This window comes from Homalodisca vitripennis, unplaced genomic scaffold (genome assembly GCF_021130785.1).
Source record: "Homalodisca vitripennis isolate AUS2020 unplaced genomic scaffold, UT_GWSS_2.1 ScUCBcl_957;HRSCAF=3953, whole genome shotgun sequence".
NCBI lineage: Eukaryota > Metazoa > Arthropoda > Insecta > Hemiptera > Cicadellidae > Homalodisca > Homalodisca vitripennis.
The window spans coordinates 90004-103440 of NW_025777074.1; the positions used below are offsets into that span (position 1 = coordinate 90004).

At 29.5% G+C, this 13437-nt stretch overlaps 1 protein-coding gene across 1 annotated transcript; it reads right to left on the reverse strand.

Moving 5' to 3' along the window:
* Window positions 1–1396: 1396 nt before the first annotated feature.
* On the reverse strand, window positions 1397–6427 carry LOC124371119 (rho GTPase-activating protein gacO-like). The gene is made up of 3 exons (XM_046829433.1): window positions 6293–6427; window positions 5067–5141; window positions 1397–3097 (listed from the first exon to the last, which is right to left on the reverse strand). The coding sequence occupies exons 1-3, from the start codon at window positions 6293–6295 to the stop codon at window positions 2633–2635; spliced, it is 543 nt and encodes a 180-aa protein (XP_046685389.1). The 5' UTR covers window positions 6296–6427; the 3' UTR covers window positions 1397–2632.
* Window positions 6428–13437: the final 7010 nt, after the last annotated feature.

Consider the following 13437-nt stretch of genomic DNA (forward strand, 5'->3'; position numbering starts at 1 on the left):
GCTTATAATGAAAAGTGTTCTTGTTTTTTTATATAAATTGCTTTCCTTTCCGAACTTTCACCTCTTCATCTGAATATTTAAAATTTTAACCTCTCCACACCAACCCTTAGTTCCAAATGCAATTTATTGATGTTATTCTTACCTGATTTATTTAGTTATTTATTTATTCTTCCCACGGATTACACCTTTTGTACATGTAATAAGTTAATAAGAGTTTAAATTTTTAATAGCACTAATATGATGATTTTTTTGTCTACTGTGTTGAATTTATTCTAGTCTTGTAAAGTATTGTTAGTTAATGTTAGTCTACACACAAGGTAAGTGAAGTGTTACTGTTAAATTTATCTGATAATTTTTCTACTTAGAAATATGTCAAACTTTTATGTAGGCCTATGCTATTTGAATGTTCAGGGCAATTCAAACTTAAAGGGTTGATTTATTCTAACAGTTTGCAAATTTTTTTTCTAAACCTTCTTCAAAACTTTAATGTTATTGTAAAAATAATTCTTTTATAGTCTATTATTAAAAGGCTTTTGCTTCTTTTGTCTAGTGCCTGTTTAATTTATGCAATTAAACTTAATATGGAGTACACCTTTAGTTTCACCTATTAATAAAAATAACATAGGCCTATGTTTGTTTTGTAATTTTTATGAAGTTGCAGCTTGGGGTTGGATTTGACGTGCTGACATACATATAAGTGATTTAATTACTTACAAAGTTAAACTTTTCTTTCCAAAATGTTTAAACATCCTTCTTTTGCAAACTTTTAAAACTATAGTTTGCCACCTTGAGGGTTCACTGTTAGTAAAAAAAAAATATATATATGTTAAAAAAAAACTTTATAAAATACCAAACCCTAGTGGACTAACCAGTTTACCTTTGCACAAGTCAACCAAATTGAGATTTTAAACTTCTATTAGGTACTACTAGAAACCTTTCAAAGTACCAGCACCAAACTACTGGAAACTCATGGCAGCTTAAGGTTTTTAACCCAGATCGAAGCCTGTAACTGTTTAACACATATCTACAATAAATAACCTTTATTTAAACAGGCACTCAATAGTATTTTAAACAAGGATGTGGTCCAGGTATTTATCTTATCAAAATATAAAAATTATAGTATAATATAAGTTTCCTTATCCTGTATTAACTTAAAGCCATACAATAGTTATGTTAAATTATATTGCACATATCTACCATGCCATTTTAAATTCAAATCTGCACGTATTGTAACGTTCTTGCTACCTTCGGTCAATCCAGATTAGTAATCTACTCTTGGCTCTACCACTTTACCTCCATTTGTTTCTAAGCATGAAAATACTATAACCCTTTCCGGGATAAAAATACATGATAAATTATAATCTGTAAAACGTTATTGGATTGAATAAACAATGTTTCTTGGAACTTTTATTGGCGCCATCTTCGTTAATAACCCTTATTTTTAAGGCTATTATTGAACTATACTTAAAGGAATGGTATTGACAAAATTATGTGTAACAATACAACTTTATATTATCATTCCATCTAGGCTGGTTATTTGTAAAAACAAAATACTATAGTTCTTAAATTAAACAATCTTCATAGTTAAGTGGGAATATTACCCTGGAGGACCATTTATACAATAAATAGCTTTTTTAATATTTATGTAAATTAAATATATTAAATGCTATACAATAAGAGTATTGATTGTATAATATTTTGCATACAAATTTTACAAGCTAAACCACACCACATGTCACTTAAAAGATTTCGCTGAAGTTTCTTGCGTAGCCTCAGATATATAGCTCATTTCAGTATTGATAATTCTATGGAAGGACAGTCAAAACAGGCGGGAAATAAGTTTCTTTATTTCCCCGGCAGATACAAAAGAAATTATTTCAGCTTACTGCGCGATATTTTTGTAGGAACCCAGGACGATTTAAAGGTTGGACGTGCAAATTAAAAAAACTAATTTTTTCTCTTTGTATCTGAATTATCATGCAATAATTCAACATCTGCTGACGAAATATTCCTCGAGACATCTTCCGATATGATACGTTTTAATATTTTGTTCAATAAGTTAGGTATCATAGCAGTGTTCAAAAACTAAAACTTCCGGTGAACTAAGAAATCAAATAACTAAGTACGCTTTCCTTTACATATTTTAAAACTATATCAGTAAATATTTCACATGAAATCTTATGTGATTGTATTGAATTTATTTTTAAAATTTGTTTATTCTGGTATGTTTATGGTGACATCATGATTACTCTTAAGACTAATGCGAAAATTTTTGCTAATACTCAGAGAAATCCTATGGTGTGACATGCATCATCATTGAAGTGCTGCCTGCATATAAATTAACATTTCTGCAAACGAACGTGGAAACTTACGTATGTGCAAAATCTACGTATTATTTTGTTTTCTGTATGTATTGTATATGTAATATAGACAGATATAAAGATAGGCAAATAATAATCATAAGCAAAATTTCTTTCGGATCAATGACAGCCTTTCTAATTAAACAGCTCAGCCTATTGAAATTAAACATTTGATAATGTAAGTGTAAAGATATACCATTTAATAATGTAATTACATTGACATGTATCAACCATGTTCCGTAGAAATACTTATTTATGTTCATATCATTAAATCAATAATAATAATCAACATCGACATCTTTAGGAATATTTACTATTATGTTGATTGGTTGATGCGATGGTGGTGCTGGTGATGTAGGTTTTTGGGTTGGAGGAGGTGGTGTTCGGTGAATTATATTTGGAGGGCGAGGTGCTGGTGAAGTACATGGCGGTGGAGATCTTGGCATAAATGCGTGTTTGAAAGGGCTGGCTATCATATTTACTACTCCACTAAGCAAGCCGAGAAATCTTGGAGCAACTTCATTATCGGCTGTGATATTAATAGTTTGTTTTTCACCACCGTCAAGAGGCTTCAGTAAGTTAGACATCACACTGCCTTGGAAATCAGAATTGCCAGTACTATTGCTGCTTTGTGGGTTTATTCTTTTTGTACTGATATTAACTGCTGGTTGGAAGTGTATTACGTCCTCACTATTATGGGTTGTTAATGGGTTGAGTTCATCAAAACCATTGTTTACCTGTAAATAATATTTAAATTTAAAAAGAATTGGTATATTACAAATTCTAGCAAATTTCTATAAATGTTTTAATGTAACAATAGCTTATAATATTTTTAGCACCTGTGGATATTTAACGGAATTATGGGTAGTAATATTAATACATTGCATTGTCATACTCCAAATACCACCGTAGTTCTTATAGTTTTCAGTTTGTAAAGTAAGGCATAGATTATCTTATCATATAGGCTTAGGTATTATTTTATATTAAGTGCTAAATAATACTTTAAAAATATAAACTAAAAACTTAGGTAGTTACCTACCTAATATTAAATAACCTAGTAATAAATTAACCTTATAATTTAATTCGGCCAAATTTTAATATGTGACTTAACAGTTAGGGAAAATGTTTGTTACAGACGATTAGTTATGTGCCTTATCACTTACAATAGGTTAGTGTCATAAGCGGTATATCATATATTGTTAACCGTTCAGTGTATAATTGGTAGCCTACTTAGAATTTGATAAATCATTATAAATAAAAATGTGTGAAAAAAACTGTAATACTTATGTTTTTTGCAAATAATTTTAAATAAACTATATGAAAACACATTCTTTGAAGTATTCATGTTCATCTGAATACATGACGTCTTCAGAACTGTCTGAGTGTTTTTCTCATTGCTAATAATTTATTGTTGAAATAACAAAAATGTTTTTTATTAGCAAGTTTCGCTAATAAGATTATTTAATATAATGGTTTTAAACATTAAAGCTATCATAAGAGTAGCTTAAACCTAAAATTTTTTTAAGTTATACTATAATATGATATAGCCTACGTTTTTATCTGCTGTAATAAAAATGTAAATTGACCAAGTTTTAAATATTAGTGACGATAAAGTAACCTTAATAATACCTTAAAGGGGTGTACAGTAACAAAAAACAACAATGGTGGAAATATTAATGCTTTAATCAATACATTGTAGAAAATAATGCTATACTATGTGGAGACCCTATTGTAAAATTAATTTAGTAAAAATTTTGGGTGATATTTATATTAACTATCACATGTGAGTGTCTGTGTCTTGGGAGAAAAACACATATAGCTTGGTTGAGTACTAGCCATTCTTATTGAACAAGCTTTTGGTTTCTTATTGAAAAGAATTGGTGGTGAGAGCCGTGAATTTATGAATGAAGCAATCATCCACGTACCTCAGCTTGTGTAGTTTGCCCTCGCTGTCTCATTATAGATTTTATTTCAATAAGTTATAATATTTTGAAAAATATTTAATATTTCATTGTGTTTTACAACGTATATTTACTATAAAGATTCATTTATATTTGATGTTTAAAACTAAAAATCGTCTTCAAAAGATAATGTGAAAAAAGAAGAAATTAAATAGTTATTCGCATGGTTCTAAAAAAGAAAGCCTTGGAAGCACCTTCAAGTTAGTTTTTTTACTATAAAAGTATGAAGTTGTATTTATCAAAGTATAAAATATAATTGTACAGTCAAAGGTTGTCAGTTACAAGAACTATTTTCTACTTCCTCTACTAACAATAGTGATGTTTTCTGTAATATAATGCCTTATGTTGAAAGAAATTATGTGATAGAAAATAATGTGTCAAGTTGCCAAATCCAAGGGGTTCGGCACAGCTACCATACTGGTAGGTATCATGTAGTTGTGGCATGAGATCAACTTGGCAGAAATAAATTTTTTCATGTCTAAATAATAAATATAATATCTAATCTATTAGTTTTGGCTCTAAATAAGCTATGGTATTGTGTACAGTGACAACTAATGGTAAAAATGTGTGCTTTTATCCTTCATATATGGCAAATAACCAATATAATGAACTACCTACAACGAAGTCAAATGTTTACATTGAAATAAAGTGTCAACGTTTGTTTAATGTCATTTATAAGTCTACTTTATAATTAGAGCTTAATTATTAAGAATAGTAATGTGTTGCACAATATTTGTAATTTTACCTTATTTGGTTTACTATAAACCAGAGTAATAATGAAAAAGACGTAATTCAGTTGCACCCATGGATAACGCATTTCCTGAAACAAATTTTCAGATTACAACTATTATTTTCATTATATGGAGTTACGTTGGTTACGGATAAGGAAAACGTCAGATTTTAAAAATTATACTTTGCTAATCAAATTTAACTAAAACTTAGTTTATCTTGCTACATTTATAGAAATATCTTTCGGCTCTCCTTTCCTTCAATTTGTGTTCTAAACGCTCTAAGGATCTGGCTTTATATATATTTAAAAGCACTGGACAGTTTCTTATAACATTGTACACATAACATAGAGCAATGGTGGGAAGGGTTGATTCAATACGAATGTTAAGTTTAGCTTCGTTTCACATTCCACTTAGTGCAGCGTCTCACGTGTAACGCTATGACAGTTTTTACTCCTGGAATCTGGAATCAAGGAACTTATTTTTGCACTTAATGCGGCAATGAAAATCGCATTTGTTTGTAATTTAGGTGGCTCTGATATCAAAACGATGTAAGGAGTTCGTTTTAAATTTCTTAGTCACCGGTTATTTTGGATCTTTTCAGATGGATATTGATTCAAGATTCTAGGAGTCAAATATGTTACGGTGTTAAACTTAAGACTTTCTGTTATGTTGAAGGTGAAATGGAGGTTAACAGAACACATATAAGGATTTTTTAATTTCTTATAATATAAATATGTTAATTATTTCCTCTTATCTTGACATGTTACCAAAATTTCCTCAATTATATACAAAGTTATTTATTGAATAAACGTTGAAAACAAAATACCAGTACGCTGTAAAAACAATGCGCGAAATAAAATTTAAATGGTTTTCAGTTAATGAGAACTGAGTAGTGTTTTTAAAACACCAAAATCGTAAATATATGTGAAAATATAATTAAGTGTACTTAGTTATCTTAAGACGTAGAGTATAACTTTCACATCAAAACAAATAAAGTTAATACATGACAATAATTTATTATACAGTTACATTTGACTACGATGCAAATTATTTAAAAGAATTATAAAATATTTTCATCTTAAAAGCCACTTAAAACGTATAAAACAGGTGAATTATAGACCAAATCTAGCCTAAGAGAGTGCAGAAATATTTAACAGTTTAATTTCGTAACCTGTATTAGTTTTATTTGATAAATATTCTAAATTAAGAAGGATAATTTCATATAACTAACTATTCTTACCATACTCCTTTTAAAACGTGTAAACCCAGTCTGTACGTCAACTACGTTGTCACTGTTTGTTTCGTTCACATCTTCCTAGACGAAATCGTCAAGGCTATGAAATAAACGAGTGCTTTATCTGATTGACATTGTTCTTCACTAAGAACCGTTGTGTGTTTTAGATGCCATAAATGTTCATATACCATCTAGTTGTTTCAAGGTTACCTTAATAAAAGCAGTAAATGGCTTTAGCGTGATACATTTCACAATGTGCTAGTATTTTTATTGAAAAATTGGAGGTATTTTGTTCTTACTATTGCAAATATCCTGTTTAAGCTAGGAAGAGATATTAGAGTATATAAATCAATATTCTTCCTGATTATACCTCCAGTAAAACTATTATGTGTTGATAAATATATTACTAAATATAAATTATTTTATAAATTAACAATAGTTCTATAAATAAGAAACTGTTTTAATTAATAATCTTGAATAATAAATATCAAATAAATCTTAAATAATTGAACTGACAATTCAAAAATACAGCAATGCATATGATCAATTTTGTTTAGACGATAGCCAGCTCAAAGTAAAAGAGGAAAGAATAAAACTAAAAACTAATCCAGTTTGAACAAATCCTAAACAAGGAATGATGATCAAGGGTTTGGTATATCTCAAAAATATATTTTTTGTTTTAGATAAAGTATTACCAAAGTAGCATGTACCTGTAGTCCAGAATGTTAAGTTTAGGCCCAAACAATGTCACTGCTTTAACAACATAAAACATTTCCCAACTCAACTGTGTAGTAAATAGTCATGCACTTTAGATTCATGAAGACAGTTATTGGCCGCCCATTATATGCGAAGAAATTACTGCTAGATTAATTGCATTATCAAGCGTCTTTATATCCTCAGAAAACGTTATACCGGGTGTGTTTTTTTAAAGTGATCCAATAGCTAACTTTTTAAGTACACGACTTAGCACCACACTTTAAATTTGGAACTTGCTCAATTTTAAGTTTCACTCAGGGATAAACTTTCAAATTTTTTGAAATATTGGTAAATGGCGGCCTGGAACACGCTGTATTTTATGTTGTTTTTAGATTGTACTCTACAAAATAAGACATTTTTGCTTTTGAAAGTTTTTCAATATCTCTAATGGTTCCGGAGCTACGTGGACTGGAAGTTTTCATCATCATACGGTATATGCAAATTCAGCCGACAGCATAACTACCATCCACGAAAAGAAAAAGTTTTAATGCTTTTGAGCTTCCTACACCTCACAGATGCCATTTGATACTTTTTGTGCAAATTTCAGTACATATACCATTAAGGTTGGCATACTACATATACCGATCTCAGACCACATAAGTCAGCTTTGTTACTGCACGTTAGTACATTTAGTACATGATAAATGAAACTAGTTCATTGCGTTATCGTAAAATAATTCAGAAAACATTTATATTCTAGACCGAATACTGCAACTGGGAATTCGATGTAATTTTATGTTCGTATGTTGTAAATTCTCCATAAAAATCTCTGATACGAAATACCTTTTAATCAAGATGTGGGTAGTCTCTTAAAGAAATCAAGAAAAAATAAATAACAAATTATTTTCTTCCTGAGATCTTGAACAATTATGCTGAAAGCAGACTTTTCCGAGGATCTAAAACAAATATATCCTGAGTAAATAATAAAATTAAAAATATAATTATCTTAGTTTAAATATTAATTTAACTTAAAATCAAAGGTAACTTATTAAAATAGCGTAGAATTTAATAATATGTTAAATATTCAAATATAGTAAAAAGTAGACATTTGCCAAAGTATTACTCATAACTAAATGTAGAAGAATCTACTGTCAACGCTGGTGCAATGTAATTTAATATAAAAAATAGGAGAAAAGCTATTAAAAAAGAACTATATTTATGATAAAAATCCATGCAATATCTACGATCAACTGGCTACCAAATCCTTGTGAAGCACACAATTCCCCTTATTAAACCAACTATATTTAAAGAATATACAATACACGGAATCAATTAAAATATAGGGCATCAATAACAATGGGTAGCATTTAAGTCCAGATATAAGACTTGCCCAACGTGATTCGTCCAGCAATTTACTGAAGAGAGTGGGAATAATTTAAATCACTAACGGGTTTAACATTTAAGATAGTTGCCGACTAGTTTCAAATGTTTAAAAAAAATTAACTGTAGTGATGTTATATATGTATTTGTGTTCATGTATTATATAATTATGCACACAAGGCTACGAGAATATACGGGAATAAATAAATTGCAATAATAAGTAACCGTTGTATGAACATTAAAAGTCCATAATTTTATTATTAGTAACTGTTACGTGTCACGATCTACGCTTTTATAATATGAAATGACGAACACAATTAATAAACAGTCAAGTATATAATAAACTTCACATTATATCAATAGATATAGATATAATCGTAATCAATAAACCTTTAACATACGTTCCCATATAGACATTGTTGTTTAGCTATTTCAACCGATACCCAACAAGGAAGGCTCGCCACTAATAATGGGATTCCATTGGAAAACCATTGTGCTCTATTGTCCTCCCTGTACTGCAATGTACTGTCTGTTGTTCAATACGGGTAAAAACTTTGTTTATATGGTATTTTATAAAGTATCGGAAAATTAAATTAAATTTATTAAGGCTTCTAACTGTTAATATTATAAGAATACTAAATACCAACAGTAAATATGTTTAGCGAAGATTTGAACAAATTTGAATGTAGGAATAGTCTATATATAAATTATAGGCCTATGTGTGTGTGTGTGTGTGTGTGTGTGTGTGTGTGTGTGTGTGTGTGTGTGTGTGTGTGTGTGTGTGTGTGTGTGTGTGTGTGTGTGTGTGTGTGTGTGTGTGTGGTTGTGTGTGCAAATTATTATATTGTTTTGTTTTGAAAACAAAAAACCTGGACAAGGTGAATATAAACATTGTTTTCAAGAATGTGTTCTATTTTTGCTGACACATATAAAAACATTATACATAGCTGACGCAGAAGGCAAAGGGTAATAAAGTTCATTTCCCTTCCAGAAAAAAGTTCTTCTAAAATTTAGTAATTTTACATTGATAATGAAATCTTTAAAGTAACTCCAGACCATATTTCCCCACTTTAATGTGAGGAACATTTCTTTAAGTTATAGAACATTCGCCTTATCTTCTACATTAGATACGAATATACCTATGCAAATATTATCAAAACCTTTCAATTTTGATGACTACCAACTCTCTAAATGTTACATGTGACTTATCAAATCGGTTACAAAAATTCATCTCACAGAAAAATAAACAGAACGAACACCTATCATAATAGTATACAGGTAACCGTATAACTATTGTTATTTCTAATTCGCGTATTAAATAATAGTGTATAAGAAGTTATTCTAGAAAACATAAAAATTATAAGAATGAACATTATTATAGTAAAGTTTTTTTATACACAGTTGACGCCAACTAAATATTCGGTTTCGTACCAATAGTTACAAACGGATATTTACCTGGAAATTAATTATAAACTGTGTAAGAATATGAATCTAACAAATAAAAAAAAGATTACTATTTGTTTAATAGGAAAACTGAAAGGCGTAACCTCTAGGAGGTTTATATTTATCTGTACAATATATTGTTGAGGGACCGTTAAACATTTCTGACCTAGTAATACCTGTAATTGTTTGCTTTAGTGCTATGCATCATCAACAACATATCTCAAGTTTTTCGTTAGCAAACCAGGGTAATTCTATTGACATCATTAAGGTAAGTATCAGTGTGTGTTTAATATCATGAGTGAAATGAATTAACAAACAACTTAAACAGCTTAACCTTTCCGTTTTTCTTAACCTAACTTTATATATAAAAATTAATTTATAAATTAATGGTATATAAATAATTTATACAGAATAATAATATTAAAACTAACAAGTTGAATAAAAGAAAAATTAAATACATTTTTATATATTATGTAGAAATATTCACACACACACACAAACACACACACACACACACACACACACACACACACACACACACAGCCTGAACTTTTTCCATTATTTTATGTTGAATACCAAAAACGGGGACTTCGGTTATATTCTGCTGTTAAGTATTAAGAACTATACATAAATTGAGAGCAAACTCAGATTCTGGGTATGTATTTCAAAGGTAATGTACATGAATGGTATGGAAAAAGTAGTGGCATCAGTTTAAAATTTAAATTAATTTCAACAATATTTTGCCTTCTGACCTCCATGTAACAATGTTAGAAATGTCATAATCCAAAATGTACGAACTAGTTGTATTCATTTAATCCTAATCTACTGACCGATATATATACGACAATAGCTCACTATCTAAAGTATTTAATTTTATAAGAGTAGCTAATAAAATGTAATACACAATTTTTATTTTATTTACCAAACTATAATGATCCATGGTGATTTAAAACATAGTTTGTGTAATTAAATAAATAATTGCATTCTTAGTTAAAATCTAAAGTTATATACTGTACCAGTCCACAGCGATTGTGTTAGGCATGTAAAATTACCAGTGAATCGTCAGAGTAATACTTGAGAGCACTTCCATGTAATGTATATAGCCGGTACTGATACTGTTAATACAAATTAATTTTCATCACAGTTTGGTGGATTTTCATTTCTGACATCCAATAACCTTAGTTCTAAACGTAGCTGTATATGGAACCTCTTTACCTCAGAAATATACTTTAAGTGTTGATAAGGTTTACACCAATCATTCAAAGTATTAAGTAACTCTTTAGAAATAATTACATATAAATTATTTATAAATATATATTTAGAGAAAAACGTAATTGTGTACACAAGGTATTTAAAATACCTACCCTTACTGTTTTATGTTATATCATAATAACCTTTGAGATCGGTAATAATACTATAAATTGCGTATAAAGCTATGCTAAACTGTCTTACTCTTAGGCCAGGAAAGTTTCATTTCTGTATGTTTGACTTTATGTCGCAGGATATTTCAAAAACGAACTGACTCGGACTTAAGCCAACAAGCCCAACTATTGAATTGGGTAATCCCTATAGAAGCCTAATACTTAATAACCAGACGGAATTTCTCTGTTATATTTACTGTAAATTTATAAATTTATCATGTGTAGTAAAACTACACGGTAGTTATGAAAAAAGAATTTGTGCAACTGCAGTAATCTGTAATAACGAATAATGTGTTGTAATAATAATAACACACTTTATTTAGCTCGGCTACAAAACATAACAGTCGTCTTGATTTGGATTGTGTTATAGATAGAAACATGAAAGTAATTTTTCGATTGGCTGCCGATATTTTTCGATTTATTTTAAAACAGTATAGAGATATATAATTTCACAACATTTTCATTGCAACTCAGCGAAACCTGGTAACAAAAAATATGGTGTACCGTACTTAAACACTATACTTAGATTTTATTTTTTAAGATAATTAGGAAATATATAAATATATTGAAAAATCTGTTTTAAATATAATTTTACCAAATTTTAAAGTTCGGAGTTTCGAAATTAATTTATCTTTGTCAAGACGGTCCTGAGAACAAAAAGCCTTTCACTGCAGTAAATGAGGTCTTTCTGAGAGAACAGCACTGCATTAACGGCGTTACGCGCCAGGATGGCCTTTACGAGTGATCACGCTTCCTATGGCCTGGTGCTTTGTTATGAGCAATTACTCCTTTGAAGCGTTTTTTTTTTCAATAATATCTCGAAAGGGTCCCAATTGTTTAAAAAAATAATGAATCGTTTAATTTCAGAAAATGTTACTCAGTTTATTCTACTGCCATGCAGTTGCACATATTCTTTTTTTCACAGCTACCGTATAGATTTATAGATATTAATTTAATTCGGCCGAATTAATATTATTAAGTTAGTTGCTGTCAACCCTTCCTTCTACAAAGATGAAGAGGTAAAAGTATCATCATATATACCCATTGTTTATAGCTGCTCCTTCATATCTCGGCATGGAGCAATTATAATCCACCAAAACTACATTACCATAGTATCCTTAGAAGGCTTTTTAGCCAAGATATAATACAGCTTTCCTAACATTCTTGCAATGTTTCAACATATATTTAACTGTTACATTAATCGTCATAAGTGTTTACGGTCTCAGCTTTTTGATAAAAATATAAGACTTGCGGCCAAAAGGGCTAAAGCTTAAAATCATATTTCTAGATAATCCAAATCGACTTGCCATGTCATTGGGGAAGAAAGTAAAAATACAGCAGACCATAACATACGCCGCATGATAACATAAGTCGGCACTTTAAGATCTATAATCTGGAATAAATTAAACTAAGAAAATTATATTGCAATGAAACACAGTGATGTTATTACAATTTTTAATCTTACATATTTTGTACATTGTAGCGTTATTTTATACTACGTATTAAAATATATTTTTTCGTTGAACTTATTGTTATTCATTGCTTAAAACTAACTTACACATCAGATTAGAAATCTGAGGGAGTGCCTCATGTCTGAAACGTCAAACTAATTAGCTGAAGGAACTTTACGTGAGACATAAGACGTCCGGAAAGTTTTAGTGGCTAGGGTGGTTTTCACATCGCTGATGTCTGTTCCAATCAGCTAATGAAATGTGGTTAGTACCAGCATAGTTGCGTCTTACATTTCTTCATAAATTATTTAGTCCTAAAATAATTCTTATCTGTAAAAGTAAAAGTAATCTGCCATAACGAATAATGTGTTGTTATAATAATAATACACTTTATTTAGCTCGGCTACAAAACATAACGGTCGTCTTGATTTAGATTTTGTTATAGATAGAAATATAAAAGTCATGTTTCGCTAAAAAATATTTGTGTCTTCTGTATTATTTACTACAGTAGATGTTGTATTACACATTAAAGAATATACGATGTTAAACTATTACCTTTTACAACTTCGAACACATTTTAGGTGGTACTTAAAAAGTCGTGTACAAGTATTTGAAAAAAGAGCTTTCGTTCAGTGCATAATAAAACGAACGGGTCTAAATTAAATAATATACAATAAGGCTCAGCAAAAATTATGTAGTCAAATAAAAGTTAAATGTTGTGGAATATAATAAGTTATGTAAAAAAATCATATTAAAGAGTT

Excerpts from the sequence above, each read along its gene's own strand:
- LOC124371119 (XM_046829433.1), bottom strand. Across the intron at positions 3,098-5,066 it reads TTTATAGTAAACCAAATAAG|GTAAACAATGGTTTTGATGA; the intron begins GTAAAATTACAA and ends TATTATTTACAG.